Genomic DNA, 26,802 nt, shown 5'->3' on the forward strand with positions numbered 1-26,802 from the left:
CTTTAAGATGTACGCGCTCGGTTTCTACTTTACCATCTCTCTCTCTCTGCTTCCTCTATATCAGCTCTGGTCACTCTTGTTCAACGAACTAACGTTTGGATTATTTCCGATCATGCTGTAATTTCAATATGTTACTTGTCTACAAAATACCTAATAAAAATACTTTCGTCGATGAGAATTTTTACGACCAACTATTGAATTCAAGCGATCGTTTTACGCTCGTATATATCCGAAAGCGGTAAATGTTGCCATTTATTCTTATAAATAGTTGAATTATATGTATTTATATACATGAAAATCGAACGTAACAACGCACCGGTTTTATTTACTGTACCATACAGTTTGATCGATTGCTATGTTGCCAACTAAAATTCACGCGTCCAATTCTTTTCTCATTCCTGATCCTCGTTTCCCGTTCGTATGGACAATAAAATTCTTGGAAATGGATGAAGCGTATGGATATTTGCGTTGAAACGAGAATCGTATAACAATGGTAACAGTACGGAGCAAAGGATCATACTTAACATGTTCGAAATAACGAAGGGAGTAACAACGCTGACGAGCATCTTCGACAATATACAAATTCCCCACGCAGTAATAAGCAAAACGGGAAATAATAAAGGATGTAAATGATGATCTGTGTGTGTCTTGTGACATACTCTATACTTGCCATTTCGATTTCGAACAAATCGACTTCCTATTCTCAGGTTTTTAAGAAAACACTCTCATCCCCTCCCCCCTCTCTTTTTTCTCTTTATTTTACCAAAAAACATTCGATTTTGTGAAAAATACATATAAAAGAATACAAAAATCGTTGTATTGAAGAGCAAGCACGTTTAATCACGACACCGTTTTTACGTCTCTTCGTCTATCAAGCAGACAGTTCTAGACGTTCAAAAGTTCAATAAACCTCACGTATATGATGCACAATACTATATACATAAAACTTACAAATTTATGGGGTTATTTGACAGTTATTTGAGAAACAGGGGCATCGGCAAGAATGGAATAAAGAAGGAAAATTAATAAAAAGAAGAAATACGATTGTGTCGACAGGATGAAGTACCGCCTCTCTCTCTCTCTCTCTCTCTCTCTCTCTCTCTCTCTCTCTCTCTCTCTCTCTCTCTCTCGCTCTCTCTCTCTCTCTCTAATCGCGATTCGCGTGCAAACGGTACTTTCAACAGTGGTAATGACAGCATTCACCAATATTGATTATAAGTTAATGATGAGTTAATTGATAGTTAGGTGTGTTAAATGCGCAGTCCAGATAAATTTGGTGGTAGAAAAGGAAGGGTACAGAGTGAAGAGAGTGAAAAATATCAATGATTTCCATGATGCAAGTACGCGTGTGTTATATAAAGTTACAATGTCGTGTCCCGTATATGTATATGTCAATGCGTCAAACCTAAAATAATTGATCAATACCGTTTCAATGCACTGTCAAAATCGACAAAGGAAAGAAACAGATTTGTAGTCATCACAGGACGAATGATCTGTTTTAACGAGGATATGATGGAGTATATAAACACAGGTGTGGGAAATGTCTAGTGATAGAGAAGGAGAAAAGAGAATGGGGTGTGTGTGTGTGTGTGCGTGCGCGCGCGCGCGCGGTCAAGAAAGGGATATGTAATTGCACTGAATGATTACACTTGCACATACTGTTCATCATCAGTATCTCCGTTGATCGGTCCGGTAGAACAATCCTGATCCTGACTCTGACCCTGCTTTTGATCCTGATTCTGATGCTGATGTATCTTTTCGTAATCGACGTTAAACAACATTTGCCTCTTGACTTTTTCGTATCCGTCGCGATCATTCTGTTCGGATTTGTAAGCGTTCACTTGCTCGTACGGTGGTTCCTCCGTGCCACCAGTCACGCTCATGTATTTCACGCTCTCGTAATTGGGATCCCCGTGATTGACGGACTCGTAGTTGGGATCTGTATCGCTGTCCCCAGGTCGACAAACCGACGCGTAGTTCGGTTCAGCCGAGTCGTCGTGCGGCATACTCTCGTAATTCGGTTCCGAGTCCGTGTCCTGATCGATCTCGATCCTTTTTCTCAATCTTACTTTCTCGTAGCCAGGATCCTCGCTGCTGGCGTTGCTGATCTGTCGGTGCTTGAACGGTACGGAGTAAGAAGAAGCGTTTGGTAAATTCGTGTTGTTTCGCAGAGAGATCAAGACGGCGCTGGTGGTGTTAGTTTGCTGCTGGTAATCCGATATAACGTCCATCGCACGTTGTTGCGGTCGCAATATCTCGTAGTTCGGATCGCAGGTTTCGCGAATCGTTGGATGTTTTTTCGCTAAATCGGCGTTCACCGCTTCGTAGCCATGATCGTCGCCGGTTGGCAGAAAGCCGTGGTTCGATGTATCCGCCTCTTCGCTGGTGATTCTCGTAGAGGACGGCGAAGGGGATGCTTTCAACGACAAGTCTGTGTCTAGATGAAGATTACCATTAGCATTACCGTTACCATTACCACCACCACCACCATCACTACCACTACCACTAGTAGTAGTAGTAGCAGCAGTAACAGCAGCAACGAAATCGGATTCCTTCTTTTGTATTTCCATAGAATCGTGACTAGACCATGAAATCCTGTTCACTTCAACGAGACTCGGTTTCCTACCGGAACCAACAATCAACACCTCCGAGTGGAGGCTTCCGTGAGAGTTGGAATGCGCGTCGCTTTGCTCTTCTGATTCTACGTCCTTTTTCTTCTTCATCACCTTCGCGTACATGTCCTCCAAGGATTTACCACTGGATAAACTTGACTTGAAACGGTCTTCAGTTTTCGTTCTTTTTTCGATCGAGGCGTATACTTCTGTCATTCCTTCCGGTGGAGGTGGTAACGGAGAATTAGCTTGACGTTTTTCCGGTTTCGGTGAGCCAGGGTTTATGATGGAACTGTTGGCACTCGAGGACGAAGCTGCAGTCGAGTAGTTGATTTCCAGTAAAGTGAATATGTAACGATAGTCGCATAAATTCAAGGACTATTGTTGTAATCTTACCTTGCCTGGAATGAGCATGCGCAACGTGCCGTAAACTGTCGACGCTTGGTGGTTGCGGAGCAGGATAACTATCTTCGGAACGTGACGGAGCTCGAGAAAATAGCGTTTGTTCGGTTTGGACTCGTTGAACCTCTGTCACCGTCGGTTGTATCTGAGCGTACGTTTCGCTACCACTGGTATACACTTTATCTTGTTCGTCAATGGCAGCGTACATTTCATCTATGAAGTAAAAGAAGGCGCGCGTCATCGATCAAATATGATAGAACGAGGTATCGGTGAAATACACACATACCAGAGTCATCCGACACAGTCGCGTAATGAGGATCTATGAGAGGTCGACTGGATTGATTCTGGCGACAAATAGTCTTCGTTTGCGCAATTATGTTTGCCAAAGGCTCTCTCACACTGATGCTTGTGTACCCTTCTACGAGTAGAAAATGAGAAGGAGAAAGAAATGCAAATAAACGCGACGAAGAATTAATTTACGAGAGAGAGAGAGAGAGAGAGAGAGAGAGAGAGAGAGAGAGAGAGAGAGAGAGAATACTTACTCGAGTCTTGAGAATCTCCGCTAAAATGATGTGGTGAACTGTTGGACTGAAGTTGAGGTGGCTGAGAAAGTAACATTAATAAAGGCGGCGTCATATAGGGTAAATCTTGATTGGCTTGTACTCCCCCCGATATGGCACTAGCCGCTTGAATATCAGGCGGGGGACCGGTTTCGGCGGACAAAAGCGAATTGTGCGACGAAGATCGACGAGTTCTTGGTGGAGCCACAGGATTTCCATTAACTTGACAGGTTGATGTTGATGGTTTATCAGCATCGATCGTTTGTTTATTATTATTATTATTATTATTTCTGCAATATTATTACCAACTTTATGTAAGAAGAGAAAATGTATACGCACGTACGCGCTCAAGCAAAGATATATTTCAAGAAAGACAAATCATCTTAGACTGATACTTATGACTCTGCACTTATTACCGATTCGATTGATTAGCCTCGGTTTTTTGAACATTTTGAAGTTGAGCATATGGATGTTCGACTGAAACAAATATAAACGGTTACAAATAAAGTGCAAATTGACGGGCAAAAATGAAGGAAAAGAGTGCTGCAACGATATAATTGCTGTTGTATTCGTACCATTGTCAGAATTGGGTGATGTTGCAAATCTTGAATACTGATCGTCCGAGGCTTCTTGAGTCGAAGAATTTTGACGTACAAGTTGTAGCGCTTCCAGTTCAGACGCATGTTCCTTCACCGCTACGTTAAATGCAGTATACATGGTTAAAAAATGAAGGATCGCGCGTGCGTGTGCGTATGTTACGTAGAATGTGTATATTCGATGGAACGAATTTGTACCTGTGTCCCGTACTGTCGCGTATAGTTCTGAATGATCACCAATTACTTCGGTGGTTTCATAAATATCTTGAGGCACGGATACAGTTACATTCTCCTGTCTCTTCTCTTTGTCTTTGGGAATATCTGGAAGACTTCTATTGGCACTGGTGGTCGACCTATGTGCATAGCGTTAATATTTCTCAGTATCAAGACAGAAAGATTATCACGCGATGCAGTACTAATTTGTATCGCGTTGCAAATAGCGATCAAGATCGAGCATTATGAAAGATTATGCTAGGATAGCAGCATCTACGTTTAATAACGAGAGTGCATATTGCCGAATCAAGTTTATGATGGCAGGAACCTTTTTCCGCTGTCAACAGCATCTTGAGTCGCTATACGAAGGGCATCTGTCATCGGTATCCTGTTAAAGCCGTCGTTGTCAGAATCGTTTAGAGTTACCATTCCAGCGAGGCCAAGAAATTCATTCCTATTTAAAGGAATTACAACTGAACGTATCCTTGTAAACGATACGGTAAACAGGATTCTTAGTTTGAACGTAAAGTATTGTATCTTTGATTCTATCTTTGTTAGTAGGAATCTACACAATGTTATTCGTTTAAAGAACATTAAATTACACGGATGAGTATAAGAATCTATGGTGGATTACTTGTTCTCATTACGACGACAGCTACATATGCAAGCAACGATGAGACCAAGAAAGGATAACAATGCTCCAACAGAGAGAACCCAGTAACACCAGGCACCTTCCTCGAGAAAAGGTTGTATCATGATATGGCATGTACAGTTAGGGCCTGTAAAATGCAGCTTCTTAAAACGAGTTTAAAGTAAAATACAGATTTTTGCAAGTTTGAAAAGTCACCTTTCGATCAAGTCATTGTCAAAGAATCGTTTCCCTTTGCTTGCGACGGTATGTAATTTTCTATCTTTGGATAATTTGCTTCCCTTGCCTTTTCTTTTCTTCACTTTTCTCTACAGCTCTCCTCACCTTGCTGCCTCTCTTTCTCGCTACTTATCTTTAAATCTATATAATTTTGCATTACATTTTGTCGTGTAGTTACGTTATGAAATCCACGTTTTCAGACTTTCAATCTGTCCACATGACATTTCTACGTTCGAAACGGTTTCGCGATAACCGATTGATCAAGAACGATCAGAGTCATTTTGTCTTGTACCGTAGTTACACATAAGTGCACTTAATTTGTACACATATCCAACGGATTCACGAACAATAGAATAACGTTTGAAAAATCGTAAAATATGATAAAGTAACGAAACTCGTATGAAAGATACACGTACACACACGTGCGTGCGCGCGCGCGCGCACGCATGCACAGGATCCGAATGACGAATGTTAGTTCATATCGTTCGATCCGGCGTACCGTTAAGAATCAAACGCATTTTATTCCACAGAAAGATGAAATATTTCGTTGTTTTTAACGAACGTTTAGACGTACACGCAGTTACGTATCAGTATACCAATATGCGGTGGAGACGTACTTGTGACATATCACGATCCTGAAATAAGGTTACGTTATTTGTGCACGCTGCTGCGTAGCGTAAATACGCGGCTGCCTGCTCACACACTTGTAAATGCGTAGTATATCGATATTAGCGATTTCTCGATTGCTACGTTTCGATAATCGATAGAAGATGCGAGATTAACGGGGGGTTAAAAAATATCTATCGGAATATATTTACGTAGTAGTATCGGTTAAGTAAAAGGTTTAAACTTTAATGCATTCTCTTTCTTGCTGAATTCACCGAATGATTGCATTCTGCTCTAATAAGCAGTTCTTTTTGACTTTGACGTATCGAAGAGAGAGGGACAGAAAGGACGTGTGTAGATAAAGTTATCGCTATATTACAACGATACACGATGATATGTAATTGTATTAAAATATATAACAATATACACATGTTTTACGTATAGTAAGCATGTCGGGTTTTCGGTTTGCGCATGCGTCTGATTTGCGCGCGTCTTTTAAAGGTTTGAATTTAGTAGTCTGTCAATTGTCTTGGATATGTTCGTCACTAGGTAAATTGTTAATATCGATTTATCGTGTTAAACAGAAATATAAAGAGCTTTGACTAGTTTGTATATATTTATTTCGTCTTAAGATTAATTACAATTATAGCCAGGAAAGGATCCCCCACGTTAATTTATACATATTAATACACATCACGTTGTAATCTAAGGTTACGCGCATGCGGCCATGCGATATACGCATGCGCATGCGCATGAAAGTACATACGTACAGTGATTCGAGGGTTCATTTCTCGTTTCAGATGGGCTACTGACGAAAATCTCGAACAATTTAAAGAAGAAGAGAGAGAGGTGGTTGGCAATTGGTCGCGGAACGAAAGAAGAGGATAAAATTCAAGCACTGAACGTTTCTCGATAGAGTGCTGGTAAAATATGTGCGCTGTTTAACGATAAAACGAGAAGATTGAGTAAATTATGAGGTATAGGCGTAGAATGAGGAAAAAGATCGGAGTTATCTGTCGCATTTGGTATCCTGCGTGGTAGAACAGGTAACGTAGATAGGTAGAGAGGAACCTTCGCAGTATCCGTAGAATTGCTGTAACTGAGCCTGCGACTGGGAGTGGGAATGGGGGTGGGCGGAAACAGGTGGTACAAGAGTGTGCATAAGGTGGATCGGTGGTTGAAGGAAAGGCATGATTTGAACAGGTGTGGTTGGCATGGATGTAGCGGGCATCGCGGTATTTCCACGGTCCAAGGTGGATCCTCCGTTGTAGGATCCGAGATAAGCGTCATGATTGATCTTGCCGGAATAGGCGCTGGCTGGTCTGATGACGGAGGCGTCCGGAATAGTGCTGGCGGCGATTGCCGCGGCGAAGCGACGCGTTTCGTCTACCCTTCCGGACCATCTGAATCGACAAACGCAGATGACGATCACGATCAGAGCTATGAACGCGACCACGCCGGCGACTATGCCAATGATGAGGGTGTCGTCCGTTCCGGAAATGTTTGCCGGCGTGGGCTTGGAGGGAGTGGCTACGGTACCGGGGCGATCAACAGCGTGGTGAACCGCGCCGGGACGACGATCGAGATAAAAGGTTGAGGAGGAGTTATTACAGGATAACATATCTTCCGTCAGGTTGGTCAAGCTGGATCCGGCGAGGTGGACTGGAGCGGAACAACGAACGAGATTGGAAGGATGGTGGCGGTGGTTGTGGTTCGCCGCTCTGAGCCATTTCCAAAGTTGGCTGGCGTGGCAGTTGCAAACGATTGGATTGTAGGCGAGTCCGTTGATGGTAACGGTGCCAGTTCGTTCGTCGAGGGCGGCAAGAAATTGGGCGGATAGGGTGGTGAACTTGCTTTGGGAAATATCGAGGTGGAGCTCGGTGGAGCGGGGAACAGGGAAGAAGAGGGCGGCTGGCATCGAGTCGACGGAGGTGTTCTTGATACCGACGGTCAGTTTCGGCACCCTCACGCCGACCAACGAACTCGATAGAACGCTTCTAAGCCTGTCGCCGCGCAGGATCACCTCTCTCAGTCGGGGATGACTGCGTATCGATAGTTGTTCGTTGCCCACCGAGGAATCCTTGATCTCGATGTCCAACGTTTCCAGCTTGCTCATCCCTTTCAGGATCCCCTGAATGTCGAAATACCCAAGCTTGGGATAATCGTGGGCGGACAAGGAGCGAAGGTTCGCGAACGGTTTGAAAGCGTTCCTCTCGATCCTGGTACAGTCGGGCAGATGCGAGATCTCGAGGAAGCGCAAACTGGTGAGGCGGTCGAAGGTGACGGATTCGTTGATCGTTCTCGGTCGGTTGCCGGAAAGGTCTAGGGAACGAAGGGCCGGCAGGGACTCGAGGGCAGCGATCGCGCCAGCGAAATCCGGCAGTCGGTTCCTCGAGACGTCCAACGTCTCGAGCATGGTGGCGCGTTGAAGGATGCTCGAGCCGAGCTCGGTCAGCCGGTTCCCGGAGAGATTCAGCCGCTTCAGGAACGGCGTCTCGAGCCTGACGGTTAGACGTTCGATTCCGGTATTGGCCAGGTTCAACGAGCGCAGAATTTTCCCCTCCCCTACTAACCCGTTCACCGCGTTCTCGCTCAGAGGATTGTCCGAGAGGTCGAGCTCCTTCACGTTGCTCGCTACCTCCTGGCTGAACAACTCGACCAACAGGTTTCGAGCGAGATTCAACCTGGAGAGGGATCCAGCCTGGCTCTGCAGGGATTTCATCGGGATCTCGTTGAGCCGATTCCCGGACAGATCGATGCTTTCGACCGATCGAACTCTGCTCGGCTCGAAAATAGTCTCCGGCAGGGAGGACAAACGATTGTCCCGAAGATCGAGATGCTCGAGACGGAGCAGACCTTCCATCGTTCTCTCGCTGAACCCCTCGATCCCGTTCCCGGACAGATCGAGCAGCTGCAGCTGTGTCGAATTGTGGAAGGCCAGCTCCTCGACAGACTCGATCCAATTCGCGGCGAGATTCAGCGTCCGAAGACGACCGAGTTGAGAAAAGGCGAACTCGCCGACGCGTTTCAACCCGTTCCTAGACAAGTCGAGCCGCTCGAGGAATTGCAACGGAGTGAGATACTCGCTCGGGAAATGGAGGAATCGATTGTCGGAGAGATCGAGCTCTCGTAATCTTGGATGAATGGCGAAAGCGGTCGGTGACAATCGATCGATTCGGTTACTCGAGAGATCGAGCAACTCCAATCCCGTGCCGGTGTCGAAGTGTTCACCGGCGAACGAGCTCAACCTGTTGCCCCGCAGGTTCAGCTGGTACAGGTTGCTCAAGCCGACGAAAGCTCCGTTGTCGATGCGTTCGATGAGATTCGCGGACAGGTCGATCCTCGATAGATTCTCCAGACGTTCGAACGTCCCCTCCTCAATCTTCTCGAGTCTGTTACCGCCGAGCGATATCCTTTCCAGAGATTGAAGATTTAGCAGCAAAACTGCCGGGAGGATTCTTAGGTCGGTACGCGAGACGTCGAGATCGAGGACGGTGGAGGGCAAGACCGGTGGGAAGCCACCGTAGAGTGGATTCGAGCTCAGGTTCAGATATCGAACGCTATCGAGACGCTGGAACGTTTCCGGTGGGATACGGGTCAACCGATTGCCGGACAGGTTAAGGGAGAGGAGTTTTCTCAAGAGAAGCTCGCCGCCGGTGATCGACGTCAGCCTGTTGGACGAGACGTCCAGCTCGAGTAACGTCTCCTCCAGCCCGGCGAACGTGTCAGGGCCGATGGTCGTTAGCATGTTCCCGGATAACTCGATGCTGACCAGCATCTCGAAGTCCTGGAACAAGCCAGCCGGTATTTCTCTCACGAGATTTCGAGTAAGCACCAACGTGACGAGACTGGAGGCGGTCGCTTCGATTAACTCGATCGGGAGAGCCGCAACGCGATTGAATTCCATGTGGAGATGGGCCAAAGAGGGTAATCTGTTGAGACTGGTGGCCGGTACCAGCAGGATGTTGTTGTCTTGCAACGAAAGCCATTTCAGCTTGGTCAAACCCTCGAACGAGGATTCCTCGATCTGTAACGGATACACGGATTCGATGAACGGGCAGGGCAAGCTGCTGGTGGAGGGGGTATATCGTTCACCTACCGTTCGTAACGCGTTCAAGCTTAAGTCGAGCCTGGTCAATTCGGACAAGCTCGAAAACGCGTTAACACCGAGACGGCCGATGTTGTTTCGGCTAAGATCCAGTACCTGCAGCTCCTTCACACCTGACAAATACGCCTGATCGATCGCCTGGAACCATAAACCATGCGCTTGTTAAGCGGTTCGTACGTACGTACGTACCTACGTACGCTCTAATTTAGTTCTAATTCACTTACATCGATCAAATTATTCGAAACGTTGAGGAACTTCAGCTCCGTCAGATGTCTGAGCGCGTCGCTTGGAAATTCTCGAAGAAAGTTAGTGGACAGATCCAGCTGTAATAAATTGTATGCCCCTAAAAGTGGCCGCGCGATTCGGTGATTAGTAGTAGTTACATACATACGTACGCGGAAAGGGAGAACTGTGTCGTTTGAAATTACCTTTGAAAACATCGCTGTTGAAACGAGTAAGATCGTTGCGCGAAATATTGAGCACGAGTAACCGTTCGAGCCCCGAAAGTGCGTCGTCTTCCATGTGAGACAGCTCGTTTTCGCTCAGATCTAATCGCAACACCGACTCGCCGACCATCGAGAAAGCGGCTCGTGCAACTGATCCTAGAGAAGAAGAAAATAAAGCGAACACCGCCAGGGGAATGATATTACGCACACGCTACGCACCAATATTGTTCCCGGATAATGAGAGCACTCTGATAGAGGTTGGCCCTTTCAGCGACATAGTCGGCACCGTCGTCAAATTGTTCCCGTCCAAGTAAAGTTGCTCGAGACTCTCGCATCCCTTCAAGATCCCCTCTTCGATACTTCGCAGGCCGTTTCTACTTAGATCGAGAAGCTTCAATTGTTTCATGCCGTGAAACTCGTTGCTAGAGAATATAGGATTCAGGCTGTCGCCCAACAGATTATCGGCCAGTCTTAATTCTTCTAATCCGGTGTGCGCTTGAAGCAACCGGTCCATTAACCTGTGGATCGAGTTTCCGGATAGATCGAGCTTCCTCAAATTCAATTTGCTCGAATTCAGTAAATCCTCCGGTAGATTTTGGTACCCGCTCTGCCTTTGGCTGATAGAAACGATCGGTTGTCCCCGCAGCCCCTCCACGATGTCCCGCGTAAACACCACTCGATCGCAGTTCATCTCGATCGAGCGGCTGTACTTGGTGGAAAGGGCACATTTGCACGGGACCTGAAGCTCCCGCTTCAATTCCACGCAAGGTATCCATTCTGCTTGCCTCGTCGAGACAACCGAGAAAACGATCAACGCCAGATAACACCTGCAAACGACCAAGCGTCATCATCCTTCTCGGATACTTTCCCTCCGGTGGTGGTTATCATCACCAAACCACGAACGAAACCGAGCGGAGCCGGCGAGAAACGAAACACACCGGCGATATACATATTAGTGCGGAAAACGTGGGAAGGTTCGAAACCGAACGTCTAACGGTGATTTCTGCCTCTGCCTCTGCCACGCTGCTGCTTGCTGATTGCTTTACCGCAGGGAGGAAAAACAAGTCGGAAACACCTATGCTGACCGGACTGACTCGATTAACGTTACCGGCCTCGCTTCTCCATTATCCGTCTCACCTTCCACTCCTTTTCCTCTCACTTCGCTTCCTCCTCTCATTCGAGACGAGCAGAATAAATAAGTAACTCGGTTTCGTTTCCCGCGATGCATCGCGAACTGCCCGCTCGATAAATCCGCCGATAAAATCGTACGATTACTGGAAAAATAGATTCACCTCGCGATACCATCCCCTTCCTTTAGCAAAACGGCAACTTACGCTATTCTCATATTCGTTGTTTTCCACCGTATTATCGCTTGTCCAAGTACCACATCACCATCCGTAATGCCTCAATTGCCGATCGATCAGCAACACCAGCTCCTTCAACCTCCGATAACACTAACAATACCTCTTCGTCATCCTTCTTTCTCTCGAAAAATTCCCTCTGCCTGTCCTCAAACAGAGACAACCAGCCAGCCAGCCAGATTCCTCTCCTTCCTTCTGCTTACGTGTTCCTCTTCGATTTCTCTCGCGATTCGGTTCGATTCGATTCAATTCTATTCTATTCTATTCTATTCTACTCTACTCTATTCTATTCTATTCTATGACATTCCAAGAAAGGAACGAAAGAAGCGGAACGCACCGCGACCGATTCGACAAACCAACAACTTCTCTAAGAGATCAAGTCGACGGAAAATCGTATTTGTAAGCGAAACAAGGTGGGGATCTCGCGTTCTCTTGCCCTTCTCCAGAGAATTCGCGGACTCGGACGTAACGGGGCCCCGCGTCACTTTATCTTACCTACCTGGAGAAACCTCTTCGACTGACGAGGCGACCGATTCACAGGTAGGGGAAACTGTAAAACTGTTGAATCGAGAATATGACGTATATATATATGCAAGCTAGGTGGACGTGTAGCATATACTCGTGTAGTACGTCTCTCTCTCTCTCTCTCTCTCTCTCTCTTTGCGCGCGAGCGCGTGTGTGTGTGTGTGTAGTACACGCAGTCCGGGAAAGAACGCGAGATGTGATCGGATGAACGTAGGAATGTTAGTCGAGCAACCTTTCACTGCCACACCATTACGTTCGTTCGGTGCCTCTGAGTTCGCAACCTAAACCGTTACCGCATTCTATTCGCTTCTCCAATCCACTTACGATTCCTGTTCCACCAATCTGATTATCATCTCGCTTCGCTACTAGCTCAGTCATTACCGCTTTTGCATTCTTTATATCCTTCGTCAATTGTTTATGCTATTCACTTGAATGTGCAAAACCGATTTGAATGCAATCTGCTCACGGAACCTTCTTATAAATGCATCTCTCTCTCTCTCTCTCTCTCTCTCTCTCTCTCTCTCTATCTATCTATCTATCTATCTCTTCTCCCCACATCTCTCTCGTCAATAAGCACGATAATCGAGCTTTCCGACGTTTGTTGTATTCGCACAACGTACAACGATTTTTATGTACGCGGACCATTGAAGAATCGAACGCTTACCATTTTCGTTTGTCCCTTGTGAAATTAACAGACATATTACATTATTATACACCGCTGTTCGTGTAATGCAGACTGTGCTGAGAACAAATTACATTCCGTCGAGTAAGAATCCTAGGATCAATTCGAAACTCACCCATCTTCTTTTCATTAACTTTATCCTTCTTCATGATTACAGTGAAATCTATGAATTAGTGCTTGGTTTGAGACAAATACAAGTTCGTAAAAATGTCGGCAATGTTAATTGCGGATTGGTCTCCCTTGGGTCGAGATGTTTATTTTAGGTAATGACGATAAGAGGTTATCCTTTTGTTAGAAATAAGAAAAAGAAAAGGAGAAATCGTTATCGAGGAAAAATTATTTTATAGGAAATTTGAACTGTATCCGCTGTCTTTTCAAGATGAAGTTTTAAATAACAATTTATTAGTGTCAGCTCCGTACGGAGGATCTATTGCTGTCACCAGAAATCCCAAGAAATTGGTTAAAGTTCAAGGAGCAAATAAACCTGTCGTATATTTGTATACATCTTCTGGAAAATTAACAGCCAAGTTGCAAGTAAATCTTTCGAAAACATTAATTTCCAAATTATTTTATCTTCTGCTGGATGCTACAAAATTTGTCTTTACGCTCAATCTCATTCTTCTCTTTTTAGTGGAGCAGCGGGCAGTTAGTTCATCTTGGTTGGTCTCAACAGGAAGAATTATTATGCGTACAAGACAATGGCATGGTTCATATATATGACATGTTTGGTACATATCAACATAAGTTTACTATGGGAAATGTACGCACGTTCCTTCTCCCTGCTTAAACTGTGTAGACTTTCTATCTATCCAATCTTTCTTATCGTCTATCAAACTTTTTTCTCACAGGAGGTGAAAGATACTAAAGTTGTAGAAGCAAAATTCTTTCTAAGTTACAGTGGAACTGGCATTGCTGTTTTAACATCCACCAATCGTATATTTTTAGTAAACAACGTAGTTGAACCAAAAGTTAGACAAATATCCGAAATTCCCAGTAAGTGTCTTAAATTATCTCTTCCGTATCCTTTCGTTAACAACCAAACGTACACCTTTCGTATCTTTCGTTCTTTTCTACAGGATACGGAGGGCCGATCGACTGTTGGTGTTTAGTACCCTGTGACAGAGAAACTCGCGTTGTCTTATCAAATCGAGAAGGAATATTTGTGATACATCAGTCGCATCAGATTGCAACTCGCATACCGTTTGTATGGTGTAAAAGCTTGAATGTGAAAAAATAAGTTGAAACACGTTTTTACCCTTTCATCAAACCACTTATATATATGTATTTTTTAGGAAAATCTTTTTACCAGGCATACTAAAACGTACAGTGTGATAGCTATGGCTGTATCTGGAAACAATCGTCATATTGCTCTTTATACCAATACTGGTCATTTGTATATGGGTGCTGTAAGTTTTCAAGAAAAATATTGCGAACATTATACAAACATAAAAGAAGAACCATTAGGAGACATAGCATGGTTAGTAATATGCTTGCTTCATTTTTCGGTATCTTTACTTTTCCAAAATAGACTTGCTAATGTTCACGTCCAAATGTATTCAGGTGTGGAACAGAAGCTGTAGTATGCAGTTGGAACAGTACCGTAATGGTAATCGGCCGAACAGCCGAAACTATATTATACACTTATGATGGTCCGGTGCATCTTATTACAGAGATTGATGGTGTACGCGTGTTATCTGCCAGTTCTCACGAAATGATACAGAAAGTACCAAATGTCGTTCAAAAGATATTTAGAATTAATTCAACCGATCCAGCGTCTTACCTACTCGAAGCTTCTAAACAATTTCAAAAAAAAAGTCACAAAGCTCATAGTTATATAGATCTAGTGAAACATAAATTAGACGAGGCGATAAAAGCTTGCATCGATGGAGCTAGTCACGAATTTCATTTTGAAACGCAAAAACTCTTAATGAGGGTAACATCCGTAACATAGTTTTTACTATTTTCTTCTTTCTTTTCTTCTTTATGTATACACATATATGGTGCGTGCACGCACCTCACAGAGAGAAAGAGAGGGAGAAAGTGTTTGTCTATATTGTGTTGTATATTGTCGGTGATTTTAGGCAGCTAAATTTGGAAAAGGATTTACCAAGGCAGTTGATCCTGAATATTACGTTAACATGTGTCGAACCCTAAGGGTTCTAAACGCGGTCAGGCACCCTGAAATTGGAATACCATTAACGTACACACAGTATCCTTTCAAATTAACACGCAATACTTTTCAATACTATTCTCTACGGCTTGATAATTACACGTGACAAGATAATTCTTAACGACGATAGATTTACCGTTCTAACGAGTCAAGTATTATTGGATAGGCTCGTTGCAAGAAGACATTACTACTTAAGTATACAAATTGCAAAGCATCTTCAATTACCGGAAATCGACGGGGAAAGCCGAATATTAGCGCATTGGGCTTGCTATAAAGTAATACCTTTTATGCCTAAGCTCCACCTGCTCTATCCTCAAACGTACACGTGAATAACAATTTTTTAATCATTTTTATTACTTTTCTTGCATTAGGTAAAGCAAACGCAGCTGGATGAGGAACAAATAGCTGAAGAAATAGCTGATAAATTAGGATACGCACTGGGTGTTTCTTACAGCGAAATTGCAAAAAGAGCAGCCGACTGCGGCCGAAAACACCTAGCTATTAAAGTAGATACTTTCTTATTGTGAAATAACGAATTATTAAATAATTCTTACATATTTTTTTCAGCTAATAGATTATGAACCACGTGCACATCACCAAGTACCGCTTTTATTAACACTTGGTGAAGAAAAGGCTGCGCTGCGTAAAGCCGTTGAAAGTGGAAATACCGATTTAGTTTATACTGTAATACCTTATCTCAGAAAGAACATGCCGCTCGGTGATTTTCAGGTGAACAGAGTTTATTATTCGAATGATTTTAATCGATCGACAAATATCTACCTATATTTTAGATATATAAGAATATCTAAAAATTCTTTTCACTGATTCCACACAGACGTCCATAAGGCACTGCCCCTTAGCAATGGCTTTATATATCAAATATTGTCAGAATCATGATCGGAAAACACTTCGTGATATTTATAATCAATATGATGATTTTCATTCTCAAGCGATATGGTTTATTACCGAGAGTTACCAACCAAAGGTTTGCGAAAACTAATAATGTAACCAATCTTTTACACACACACACACGCGCGTGCATATATATCAATGTCATTAATTGTTTCACACAAATAAGAATTTGCTTTTTTTTAGAATATAACGTCCAGAGAAGCACTATTACAATCCGCACACGAAAATTTCAAATTGGCTCGTAACGATACCAATGCCGCTTTGACAGAGGAACAAATAAAACTATTGCGCTACCAAAAATCTGTGGAAGAGACATTACATGAATCGATTATTGGGAAACCACTTCATGACACTGTCAAAATATTACTCTTGCAGAATGAATTAAAGTTGGCTGACAAGTTAAGATCAGAATTTCGAATACCAGATCGAAGGTACAGAGCAGCGTATTTTATATATGTATCTCTTAAAACTTCTTTTCGCAAGCTTTTCCTCGAATGCTGCATCGACAGTCAACACTACACGTAATGTTTTGTTTTTTTTTTCCTTTTATTTTCATAGATATTGGTGGTTACGAATACAATGTTTAGCAGAACAAGCTATGTGGGATGAGCTAGAAAAATTTTCAAAAAGTAAAAAATCTCCGATTGGTTATGAGGTACGTGTAGAAATACATCCATACAGTATTAAATACACGTTATTTATCGATAACACAATGTGTAAATTTCTCTTTTTCTCAACTTTTTTTTCTTTTTTTTTTTAGCCTTTCATAGATCAGTGCTTAAAATATAATAAAGAAAAGGAAGCGAAGAAATATTTACCTAAAGTAAGAGATGAATTGAAAGTAAAATACTTCGTTAAATTAAAGTAAGTACGCTTAATTCATTATTAACATAAGATGCGTATTGTAGTAATTATGAGCAATTCAACGAAATTATTAATACGGTTTTGCAGAATGTTGAATGAGGCGGTTCAAACAGCGGTAGAACAAAAAGACGTTACTGCCTTAACGTTTATATTGACGCAGGACGAAGGAACAGATAGACAATTCACCGATAAAATTAATATGTACATAGCAAGTTTCAGAAAATGATATATCCCTATTACCTTCAATATAATAGAATTTTTAATCGTTGATTAAAATTGCCATCTCCTCTTTGTATATATATTTAGAAAAAATACTCCCAAATATGTTTTATTAAAATAACTGTCCAAGTTGAATTAAATCGACGTATAACTGCTTAAAGTTAAATAAACATAAACGTTTGAGCGCGAGCGCTTCAATCTACGTGCATGTGTGCCATGTAAATAATATTATTATACATAACATAGAAATAGAATTAATACTTTTTAATTGATCTCTTAAATATTCCAGTATGGCAACATGTACTAATATAGTACTAAACGATTGATTATCGGTAACGAGCGGGAGTACAATTGATTCATATTTATTTCATATATTTTACAATAAAATGCAGTTTATTAATTAAAAATACATTCATTCAAGGGTTTGTCAGTTATCTTTCACAGTAGATTGTAGAAAACTTTGATGTTTATCAACAAGTGCATTAACGATCAACCGTTCGATTTCTTCACCTTTCTTTAATTGCTCATTAGTAAGAGAAATAACATAATTATTCTCTTGAGTGACAAACGTTACTTGCTGCTTTCGGCTTTGTAACATATTAGCTATAACCAACTGTAGGAAAATACTTTGTATGTACACAAAAGGTATACATAGCTTGTATCTTTAATGTGCTCTGTTAATTACATAGACATTACTCACGTTATGTTTATATTTATTTAGTGCACTTCTCGCTTTTGAAATTAGGAGATTTTCATCTGTTTCCAATTTAAAAGACACTACAAAAGCCTCTGGCACCCACAAACTTACTAGGGGAGCTAATATTTTCGGTACTAATTGAAGGGATATTGTTTGTGGCTCTTTGGAAGACATTTTGTGAATTGCCTGAAAATCAGAAATCAATTTGAAATATGTACATAGAATTGAATAAAGTTTCTCTGTACAAATATTCTTCCTATAAATGCAGTTTAAGATCTTTTAATAGAAAATTTCAAATAGATATACCAATTCATTGGATGGGATGTAGAAATCTGATACAGCAGCTGCAAGATATAAAATTGCTTTATCTTTAAAACAAGCTAGTGCCTGACAGGCAGATCGTAGAAGCCAAAGATATTCTGAGAGGGTAGTGAAAGTTAGTTGCAATAACTTGTCTTGATCCAAAGCCTCTCTGTATTTGTGTAATATTTTTCTCAAATTTTCTGTATATTGTGGTAGGACTAAAACCAATTAAATTAATAGAATTAAGAACATTATAAGGCTAATATATACTTTTATATTATGTTATATACATGTATTACACATGTACCTGTAATTGTAGATTTTTCACCTTGTCGATTGTCCTCCAACATATCAAGAATTTTTTGTCCCTTAAAATGTCTTGAAAATGGTTCCAAAGAGTTAAGTCTATGAATAAATAAATGGCACATCAATGGTACATTGCATGTTGCATTGTTTTTTCCTTTTCAAGCATTTGCACAATTTTGTAAGTGCCTACCTGTACATGAAAATTACAGCATATCCGTTTTCTAAGAAATACTCTGCAGATACTGATCCTCTTGTTCCTGCGCTAAAATTGTCAACAAATCTGACTGTATTATGTTCTAACGGTATTGTTGTACCACCACTCTATAAAATTCATATGTGCTAGTTTAAAGTAATAATATTTTCACATGCAACAGTGTGAACACTCACCGTTATTAATACAACTTTAGTATTCTTTTTTAATTGTCGTTCCGCAAATGCTTTTAGCAATGTTTCACTTTGAACAAAATCCTGGGGTGGTGGGTGTTTATTATAAAAATCTTCCCAAGTTGAATCCATGTTTCTTTTATATAATTATAATTATAATTCAAACTAAATTCAGTATCACAGCGAAACTTTTTCTCTCTTTTCTAAATGATGCAATCAAAAGCACGTGTAATTCATAGGATAAACGTTGGAAACGATTATATACCGTTTTCTAAATAAACGATACTTCATTAAATATAATACGACGTATACGACGTACTTACTTAAAAAACTATAAGAAATTGAAACTCATCTTAATCTAATCACTACATGTGATATGTGTCACGTGCTTCTTAACACGTAGTCGGTCTTCTTGTCCAGGGCGGCACCGTTCAAATTTTCTTTGTCCCTCTTCCACGCGATGTTACAGAAATCAGTATGCTCAGTATTCTCACAGAAGAAAACAGTCATATTCACTAATGCATATTATTCTTAAAAATATACTGTCAATAGCTGTTTTCTTCTATCTACGATAATAGAAACAAAATGAGGAAAGTTTTCCAAATTTTAAAACTTCAACTTCCGATGAGTGCCCAACCCAATATACATATTATCCGTATGCATGTAGACACATACGCGCGCGCGCACACACACACATATCCCATTCGAATGAACAAATTTTATAAATAAAGATAAAAAAGACTTGCAAATAATTTACGAGTGATGTATACGCTCTTTTGCGATACGTTCGGTAATTTAACGTACGCAATCGATAAAAATGTCCTGTTACATTATTTAGAACTTTTCTGTAATCAATGTTCTTAATCATCCTTGTTATTTACCTATTGAAAGTATTTTATATTTGATAATTACGAGTTAATTATAATTATAATTAATTAATTATAAATGATATGTTTTGACCGTCGTGCTTTTCGCTCAACGCGACAACTTGTAAAACTTTTCTGTGAAAAAGGAACTAATAATAATAAATGTTAAATTAAAACGTGCAACAATGTGTGATATGTTTGGCTCCTACAATGTCAATGAAATAAGTAACTTGAACTTTACTGCTATTCAAATGTTTTTATTTCATATTTATTTCAACTTTGTACATTATATTTAGTAGAGTAATACAAGTCTTATATATAATTTGCATCTACATTATTGACGGTTGTTCGAAAAATATGAATATAAATAATGGGACAATTCGATTATCATTTAATTATCTACAATTAATACTAATATACAAAGAACATGCTTTTAGTACTTCGGAGGTTCAGCTCTGAACTTAGAGGTATCCTGAATTGTTATGAACTGAAAATAAAAAATGAAAAATTGGGTAATTGATGATCAAATATTCAAAATAATAATCAAAATTAGTTAACTTGTCGGTGCGATTTTTAATATTTCCTATTCTGTTAATCGTTTCGTTTTTATCTTATAATCCTTGTTAATATACGAACAGCATACCTTATAATCCTTATTCGAATAGTCATTCCATGGTTCAGGATTTGACTTAGTGGACCATGTAACATCAGGACTTCGGAAAGCGAGACGTAATAAATAACACGACGATCCAAGTGCCCCCATTCCAATACAGAAGAACAGTGGCAGTAGCTAAAGAGAAATGTTAAACGATACATTATTTTGTCCATATAGATTTTACAGCAGTTCTTCCACTTACCATTGAATTCTTTTTCAAAGTCGCCCATGTAAGGCCTGACATTTTATCTCTGATCATCTTGCTACGTGCTAAATCAGAATTAACTGCCTTTCAACACGCTTATAACCTTACCTTCTGTAATCCTCGTATGCAACTGAGTAGGTAGTCAAATAACGTATGTTCATGCGTATCTCGAACGAAATTTTCATAAGGACGAACCTATAGTCTTTTACTTTATAAGCATCGATAATAGAGTTTACAGATCAACAGAATACGATGCATTTCGAAAGATTGATATTCCCTAAGCTCGTTTATTATCATATTAATAATAAGAAAAGACTATGTATATTTGTAAAATTGAAACAACATATTAATAGTTTAGGCTACAGAAATGAACAGGTTACTGGTTCTCAAGCCTTCAATACGTTCGCAATAAATTTAAGTACATCGGTTCGTTTCTGTTTTCATCCGAATAGAATGTACCGTCTATCTTAATTAATGTTTCGTGACTGGATTTCACGAATAAAAGTAGATTTTTGCAGTTTGAGGTCTGTATAAATATAAATGTTGATCTCAGCCAACTGAGCGAATGTAAGGATGTATAGGGGTCTAATTAAGTAATGTGTTCATAAACTTGTGTTCGCGATGCGGTACATATTTCGATGAATGACTTGTTGAAGTTCACTAGACTGTTTGCCATTATGTCAATGACCATTAATGTCATTACATTCGTTTAGCGTAAGAATGAATTTTTGTTCGTGACACGTCCAAAGAAGATAAGACGGCGACATTTGGTTTCATAAGCAAAGCGGAATGGGCTTTTCTACGAGTTTACAGGGACAGTCATCACACGAGGCGTTACTCGCCCGTCAAGATGCTGAGATTAAGCTTCTCGAAACGATGAGACGGTGCTTAACGATTAAAGTTAAATCAGATCGTGAATATGCTTCGACGATATCTTCCCTGACGATGCAGGGAAAAAAAATCGAACGCAATGAGGATCTTGTTGGTAGTCTCATAGCACAGGTACCTCCTCAAAATCGAGATGAATGATTGATGATTTTTTTTTTTAAGAAAAGTACACTGCAATTTCTCAGAAATATTTGCTTACTTAGCACTATATTGTAGAGTTGGAGAGATATTATGGATTCTATTGATCAGACTGCTAAATTAATCAAACAGCAAGCAGATTCCATTGAAGCTATAGTAGTTGAACATATTGCCACATTATATTCTGAAAGGAGACGTGCTAGAAAGTTGTATCAAGAGGAGCAAACATGGTTGAATAATCAATTTCATCAGGTATATGAAATATGAAATATAAAAACCTTATGGTAAAGGTGTAGTATGTTTAGCTTTACGTATCACAATTTTGTTGGATCTTCTAGTTAACTGAAGATGTTGCCAGGAAGAAATTGGAATATCAGAAGAATTTAGAAATGTACAAGCTGATGAGATCTCGCTTTGAAGAATATTACATCAAGTGTAAGCATTTGTATTATTTACTAATTTAAAATTATTTGCTGTGAATCATAATGTCTGTTTAGCGGGCAGAGTTGGTAGAAAATTGGACGAAGTAAGAGAAAAATATCAAAATGCCTGCAGAAAACTTCATCTTACACATAATGAATATGTGTTACTTTTGGGTGCTGTAACAGAATGTGAACATGACTTAAGAACTTGTTACTTACCAAGCTTACTTCATCGACAACAAGCAATTCACGAAGAATTTATAACATCCTGGTAAGAGTAACTGTTTTCCAATTTGTAAAGATTAATCATGTATTTCTTCGCTTTGCATTATGAGTCACTAATCCATTTTATACAAAATTTTATGCCAACACATAGAGTTATATAAGAGGTAAATGTTATCAGCAATCATTACAATGTACAGTGTGTGTTATATTCTAAATGTATCTTACAAATATAAGTGTAAAAATGAAAATCCTGTTCTCTGCATAATAGGAAAACCGTACTTCAGAATATAGTGAAGTATTCTGATTTTACAACAGATAAATTTCAAGAGGTACACCTGCAAATGCAAAAGGCTGTGGATTCTGTAAAACCTGTAGAAGAATATAGGGACTTTATAGGGAAGCACAGGTATCCGTTTCAAAGTGACTTTTGTCATTGTGAATTAGTAAGAGTGATCTTAAAAATTTGTTGATATTCGTTACAGAACGCGACCAGTATCACCGATTAGATTTACTTTTGACGAGAACCTCGTAGACGATACTTCGGGGAAATTGTTGCCAAATAAATTGACGGTAGATAATTTGACAATAGATTGGTTAAGGAATCGGCTAACAGAATTGGAAACTTCTTTGAAAGCAACTCAACAAAATCGACAAAATCCCCAATACCCTTCAGAGAATAATAGCGAATCTAAGTAAGAATATTGTATTGTTGTTGTATTTCTGTTCGTATTGTAAGTATTTATTTCAACGGCAAGTAGACGTTATTAGAGCGGCTTTAAATGAATTAGGTTGTGAAGAATTACCTCTTGGATATGATCTTTCCATGGAAAGTTCTTATGCCGATTCACCCTCTATTAGCAAGGTAATTAGAATTATGTGAATATTAGTGAATATTTTTATAAATATCGCGGGTACCCGTTTTCAAGAACGTTATATACATATATTTTACTGTGCTGTGAACAGTTTTCAAATGTAAAACTGTTTTTTTCTGGAGGATTAATATTAGTTAGCACCACTACCCTTGCAGAAAAATACAGTTGCAGACATTGGTCTGTTTACATTACGAAGGAATCAACGATTTATGACAATATTTAGGTGTCCCTTCAAATCTTTACCGCTAATAAACGACACAAAAGATGGAACGATTAGATCGGGTAGCGAAGGTCCTACCTCAAAAGCAGATAATACTCTACCAGTTGTATGTTTTTTCATATATGTTACCCGTTTGTTGTACACGTGTAAACATGTTTTACTCGTAATCGCTTTAATATGTGATTGCTTCTTTTTTTTATTACGTGTGTACATATATACAACGTATAACATCGTATATCACGAATATGATGGAGTGTAAATCATAAAACGTCTACAAAAATTGATAATAATTCGCGTGTGATAATTAACATTAAGCATGTTTATTTATTTTTTACAAATAAATTACGCTAGGTTGTATTCTAAACTAACACTTGTGATGCGTTAAATGGTAATGATTGAGACAATGATTGAAATAGATAGGCAGAAAGAGAAATGATTTCTTATGTTATAGGTAAGAGTAACTTCTTCATCTTACCAGATGGAATATGAATGTCAAATTGTTATAGGTACCATTCCGCGGAAGTTCCCATTTAACGACTAATCAGAAGGGAAATGGAAACGGGGATCTGATGGAAGAGGAATGGTTTCATGGTGTACTGCCGAGGGAAGAAGTTGTGAGATTGCTCGTGACTGAAGGAGACTTTTTAGTACGTGAAACAACGAGAAACGACGAATGCCAAATCGTTTTATCCGTCTGCTGGGATGGGCATAAGCATTTTATTGTGCAAACCACACCTGAAGTAAGCAACGGAGTTTTGTCTGTTATTATGCGGTATAATCTTTGTAGAAGAACGGAAGCAAATATATTCGTATTAATTTTAGGGACATTACAGATTTGAAGGTCCAACATTTCCATCGATTCAAGAGTTAATCGGTCACCAATGGTTATCCGGATTACCTGTAACCAGTCGATCTGGAGCTATTCTAAAAACACCAATTTTACGTGAACGTTGGGAACTTAACAACGATGATGTAATTCTTCTAGAAAAGATAGGACGGGTATATTGATATTTAAAGAAAGAGAAAGTTATTTTAATCTTTTAAGAGTACCATATGATGTACAACACCTTAACACTATACTGATTTATCGAAGTTTCAGTAACAGTTCGTAGAGGTTGATTTGAAATGAGGTACTCAATTGTGCATTTTTAGGGTAACTTTGGAGATGTATATAAAGCGCAATTGAAGACCTGTAAGACTGAGGTAGCTGTGAAAACCTGCAAAGTAACATTACCAGACGAGCAAAAGCGTAAATTCATGCAAGAAGGACGAATATTGAAACAATATGATCATCCGAATATAGTAAAGCTTATTGGAATTTGCGTTCAAAAGCAACCCATTATGATTGTTATGGAACTGGTACCCGGTATATTGACCATTATAAATTTCTTTAAATAATGTTCAGTCGTGGAACGTAGTTATGTGTTGATAACAAGTAAACATGTGTGACAGGTGGTTCTTTGTTAACTTATTTACGAAAAAATGCCAGTACCATTACGCAACAAGAACAACTTCGAATGTGTAAAGATGCAGCTGCAGGTATGCGCTATTTGGAATCTAAATATTGTATTCATAGAGATTTAGCTGCTCGAAATTGCCTCGTTGGTAAGCGAACATGTTTTTACTCAACATAAGGATCATTTAGTAGAATTATCGATATAAGAGCACAAGAAACGATAAATTATACTTTTAGGGTACGAATCGATAGTAAAAATATCAGACTTTGGAATGTCGCGGGAAGAAGAGGAGTACATTGTTTCACATGGTATGAAACAGATTCCAATTAAGTGGACCGCACCGGAGGCATTAAATTTCGGTATTTGAAAAAAATATTGTGTAGCATATAAACACTTGGAATTCTGATCATAATCATAATGCGATGTGCGACTTTATTATTTTTCATTCTAATACTTTTTACAGGTAAATACACATCACTTTGTGATGTGTGGAGTTACGGAGTCTTAATGTGGGAGATATTTTCTAAAGGTGGAAATCCGTACAGCGGAATGACTAATTGTCAAGCTCGCGAAAAAATAGACGCAGGTAATATTTACATCATAATCTTATTATTATCTCCCTTTTACCATTACTTCAAACTTCAATGAATATTTGTTTGTATGCCTCTTAAGGTTATCGGATGCCAGCGTCAGAAAATACACCCGACGAAATATACCGTTTAATGTTACGATGCTGGGAATACGAGCCAGAGAAACGTCCTCATTTCGATCAAATTTATACTGTTGTCGAGACATTGTCTCAAGCATATTTATAAATAATAAGTTTAGATCGGTGCTAATCTGTATCGTGAATAACATTCTTTTTACATTGTTTATTATAGTTATAGATTCTCACATATAAATCTTACGATAGCTCAAAGATTATGAGCTTTAAAAATCGATGCTCATTACCAAAACGTATGTACATGATATATCCATGACTTGCTATGAAAATCTCAAGCAGCGCAATAACGTGTTTTTTGGGAAGTATACAAAAAAGAAAAAAAGAAAGAAAGAACCGCGTGAGTTTGATAGAATGAAAATCTTCCTATGTTTTTGCACATATTAACTCTGGGATGCTTATCTGTATAGGTAATATCTTTCCAAGTACCGATAGTTTTAGAATCTTTAGAATCCAATTAAAACTACAAATGGCTATTTCATTGCAAGATATTCATTTTATCAACTCATAACCACACACACACACCACTTTCTTTTTTCTCTGGAACATGTATAATTTTTTTCATGCCACGACATTCCAGGATAAACTAATTATGTTTAAATTTTTCAAACTTAGCCGAAATCAAATCAAATATGATAAGAGCCAGAGGTATGAGATTTTCATAGTGAGGACCATTGGCATTTTTATGTTTTCGTTGTATGTATACATTACTGTGCATAAAAAGTGTGAATATGTTATCATATTATGATATAATCGTATATGAATCGTATATTAAGTTATCCCGAAATATTTTGCGGTTTTTGAACCATTCAGATTCAAAAGCAAATTAACTCATGATTCATTAAAGTGATCAACGGTTCTCAAAACTGTAGGAACTTTTTAGGATGACCAAATATCAACACATTTCTTATTGTTCGTGTTCTCTCTTTCATTTGTATACTAATAGTTCTGTCTTAAAAGGTCTATATTATTTGTCCGTCCAAATGGTAATTGAATTTCAACCACAGTATTCATTGATAAAATTAAGAACGTTAAGATATGCATTATTTGTTCGGAACAACATTTCACGGAAAACATGTAACATAAAGAAAGAAAATTATCAATGATTTTTAAATTAGATATACCTGTATTGGTGAATTCTCGCCATTATTTATCATGTTTCATCAAAATGAAAACTGGATATGAATAAAAGTTTTCTAGTATTATCTATACGCTCAGCAGCAAAGTTGTAAATTTTTTAAGAATTTTGATTTTCATTACACATACAAAGTTCTTTACAATTTTTATTCTTTTATTTTC

General features: G+C 39.5%; 6 protein-coding genes across 6 annotated transcripts; 2 read left to right on the forward strand and 4 right to left on the reverse strand.

Moving 5' to 3' along the window:
• Nucleotides 1-1,101: 1,101 nt before the first annotated feature.
• LOC108579288 lies at nucleotides 1,102-5,151 on the reverse strand. The gene is made up of 10 exons (XM_017942797.1): nucleotides 5,018-5,151; nucleotides 4,712-4,837; nucleotides 4,369-4,523; nucleotides 4,150-4,269; nucleotides 3,991-4,051; nucleotides 3,557-3,864; nucleotides 3,301-3,432; nucleotides 3,009-3,227; nucleotides 2,477-2,926; nucleotides 1,102-2,416 (listed from the first exon to the last, which is right to left on the reverse strand). Exons 1-10 carry the CDS (start codon nucleotides 5,137-5,139, stop codon nucleotides 1,644-1,646), a joined length of 2,466 nt encoding a protein of 821 aa, XP_017798286.1. The 5' UTR covers nucleotides 5,140-5,151; the 3' UTR covers nucleotides 1,102-1,643.
• Nucleotides 5,152-6,665: 1,514 nt separating this feature from the next.
• LOC108579119 (chaoptin) lies at nucleotides 6,666-12,675 on the reverse strand. The gene is made up of 6 exons (XM_017942570.1): nucleotides 12,551-12,675; nucleotides 10,631-11,238; nucleotides 10,394-10,567; nucleotides 10,190-10,308; nucleotides 9,957-10,103; nucleotides 6,666-9,884 (listed from the first exon to the last, which is right to left on the reverse strand). The coding sequence occupies exons 1-6, from the start codon at nucleotides 12,673-12,675 to the stop codon at nucleotides 6,867-6,869; spliced, it is 4,191 nt and encodes a 1,396-aa protein (XP_017798059.1). The 3' UTR covers nucleotides 6,666-6,866.
• A 481-nt stretch (nucleotides 12,676-13,156) lies between these two features.
• LOC108579194 (vacuolar protein sorting-associated protein 16 homolog) lies at nucleotides 13,157-17,161 on the forward strand. Its single transcript, XM_017942664.1, has 16 exons — nucleotides 13,157-13,242; nucleotides 13,327-13,513; nucleotides 13,611-13,739; nucleotides 13,828-13,972; nucleotides 14,056-14,183; nucleotides 14,272-14,456; nucleotides 14,540-14,912; nucleotides 15,061-15,188; nucleotides 15,280-15,424; nucleotides 15,521-15,655; nucleotides 15,717-15,878; nucleotides 15,985-16,134; nucleotides 16,245-16,492; nucleotides 16,620-16,716; nucleotides 16,822-16,925; nucleotides 17,013-17,161. The coding sequence occupies exons 1-16, from the start codon at nucleotides 13,187-13,189 to the stop codon at nucleotides 17,149-17,151; spliced, it is 2,511 nt and encodes an 836-aa protein (XP_017798153.1). The 5' UTR covers nucleotides 13,157-13,186; the 3' UTR covers nucleotides 17,152-17,161.
• A 410-nt stretch (nucleotides 17,162-17,571) lies between these two features.
• Nucleotides 17,572-19,165, reverse strand: LOC108579120 (phosphopantothenate--cysteine ligase). The gene is made up of 6 exons (XM_017942571.1): nucleotides 18,838-19,165; nucleotides 18,641-18,771; nucleotides 18,452-18,549; nucleotides 18,148-18,362; nucleotides 17,845-18,027; nucleotides 17,572-17,757 (listed from the first exon to the last, which is right to left on the reverse strand). The coding sequence occupies exons 1-6, from the start codon at nucleotides 18,964-18,966 to the stop codon at nucleotides 17,572-17,574; spliced, it is 942 nt and encodes a 313-aa protein (XP_017798060.1). The 5' UTR covers nucleotides 18,967-19,165.
• An 847-nt stretch (nucleotides 19,166-20,012) lies between these two features.
• Nucleotides 20,013-20,709, reverse strand: LOC108579232 (cytochrome c oxidase subunit NDUFA4). Its single transcript, XM_017942715.1, has 3 exons — nucleotides 20,558-20,709; nucleotides 20,344-20,490; nucleotides 20,013-20,187 (listed from the first exon to the last, which is right to left on the reverse strand). Exons 1-3 carry the CDS (start codon nucleotides 20,612-20,614, stop codon nucleotides 20,134-20,136), a joined length of 258 nt encoding a protein of 85 aa, XP_017798204.1. The 5' UTR covers nucleotides 20,615-20,709; the 3' UTR covers nucleotides 20,013-20,133.
• A 414-nt stretch (nucleotides 20,710-21,123) lies between these two features.
• LOC108579190 (tyrosine-protein kinase Fer-like) lies at nucleotides 21,124-25,597 on the forward strand. The gene is given in 15 exon segments (XM_017942659.1): nucleotides 21,124-21,562; nucleotides 21,665-21,838; nucleotides 21,925-22,021; nucleotides 22,084-22,279; nucleotides 22,502-22,639; nucleotides 22,716-22,926; nucleotides 22,928-23,095; nucleotides 23,261-23,431; nucleotides 23,832-24,065; nucleotides 24,148-24,324; nucleotides 24,478-24,691; nucleotides 24,778-24,930; nucleotides 25,019-25,141; nucleotides 25,246-25,368; nucleotides 25,455-25,597. Coding segments are annotated over 15 exon segments (2,535 nt in total). The 5' UTR covers nucleotides 21,124-21,349.
• The last annotated feature ends 1,205 nt before the right edge of the window (nucleotides 25,598-26,802 follow it).

The sequence above is a fragment of the Habropoda laboriosa genome, unplaced genomic scaffold, assembly GCF_001263275.1.
Source record: "Habropoda laboriosa isolate 0110345459 unplaced genomic scaffold, ASM126327v1 scaffold64, whole genome shotgun sequence".
Taxonomy (NCBI): Eukaryota; Metazoa; Arthropoda; class Insecta; order Hymenoptera; family Apidae; genus Habropoda; species Habropoda laboriosa.

What these genes read in the sequence shown, in the direction of transcription:
- LOC108579288 (XM_017942797.1), bottom strand. Translation starts at nt 5,139, where the DNA reads ATGATACAACCTTTTCTCGAGGAAGGTGCCTGGTGTTACTGGGTTCTC. An exon ending in CGGAGATTCTCAAGACTCGA is followed by an intron (nt 3,433 to 3,556) that starts GTAAGTATTCTC and finishes TTCTACTCGTAG; the next exon opens with AAGGGTACACAAGCATCAGT. An exon ending in GCATGCTCATTCCAGGCAAG is followed by an intron (nt 2,927 to 3,008) that starts GTAAGATTACAA and finishes ACTCGACTGCAG; the next exon opens with CTTCGTCCTCGAGTGCCAAC.
- LOC108579119 (XM_017942570.1), bottom strand. Translation starts at nt 12,675, where the DNA reads ATGACTGAGCTAGTAGCGAAGCGAGATGATAATCAGATTGGTGGAACA. An exon ending in ATTATCCGGGAACAATATTG is followed by an intron (nt 10,568 to 10,630) that starts GTGCGTAGCGTG and finishes CTTCTTCTCTAG; the next exon opens with GATCAGTTGCACGAGCCGCT. An exon ending in GCTTGAACGCGTTACGAACG is followed by an intron (nt 9,885 to 9,956) that starts GTAGGTGAACGA and finishes TATCCGTTACAG; the next exon opens with ATCGAGGAATCCTCGTTCGA.
- LOC108579194 (XM_017942664.1), top strand. Translation starts at nt 13,187, where the DNA reads ATGTCGGCAATGTTAATTGCGGATTGGTCTCCCTTGGGTCGAGATGTT. An exon ending in TTTCGAATACCAGATCGAAG is followed by an intron (nt 16,493 to 16,619) that starts GTACAGAGCAGC and finishes TTATTTTCATAG; the next exon opens with ATATTGGTGGTTACGAATAC. An exon ending in AAATACTTCGTTAAATTAAA is followed by an intron (nt 16,926 to 17,012) that starts GTAAGTACGCTT and finishes ACGGTTTTGCAG; the next exon opens with AATGTTGAATGAGGCGGTTC.
- LOC108579120 (XM_017942571.1), bottom strand. Translation starts at nt 18,966, where the DNA reads ATGGATTCAACTTGGGAAGATTTTTATAATAAACACCCACCACCCCAG. An exon ending in GCTGTAATTTTCATGTACAG is followed by an intron (nt 18,550 to 18,640) that starts GTAGGCACTTAC and finishes ATTTATTCATAG; the next exon opens with ACTTAACTCTTTGGAACCAT. An exon ending in TAAATAAATATAAACATAAC is followed by an intron (nt 17,758 to 17,844) that starts GTGAGTAATGTC and finishes ATTTTCCTACAG; the next exon opens with TTGGTTATAGCTAATATGTT.
- LOC108579232 (XM_017942715.1), bottom strand. Translation starts at nt 20,614, where the DNA reads ATGATCAGAGATAAAATGTCAGGCCTTACATGGGCGACTTTGAAAAAG. An exon ending in CTTTGAAAAAGAATTCAATG is followed by an intron (nt 20,491 to 20,557) that starts GTAAGTGGAAGA and finishes ATTTCTCTTTAG; the next exon opens with CTACTGCCACTGTTCTTCTG. An exon ending in ATTCGAATAAGGATTATAAG is followed by an intron (nt 20,188 to 20,343) that starts GTATGCTGTTCG and finishes TTTTATTTTCAG; the next exon opens with TTCATAACAATTCAGGATAC.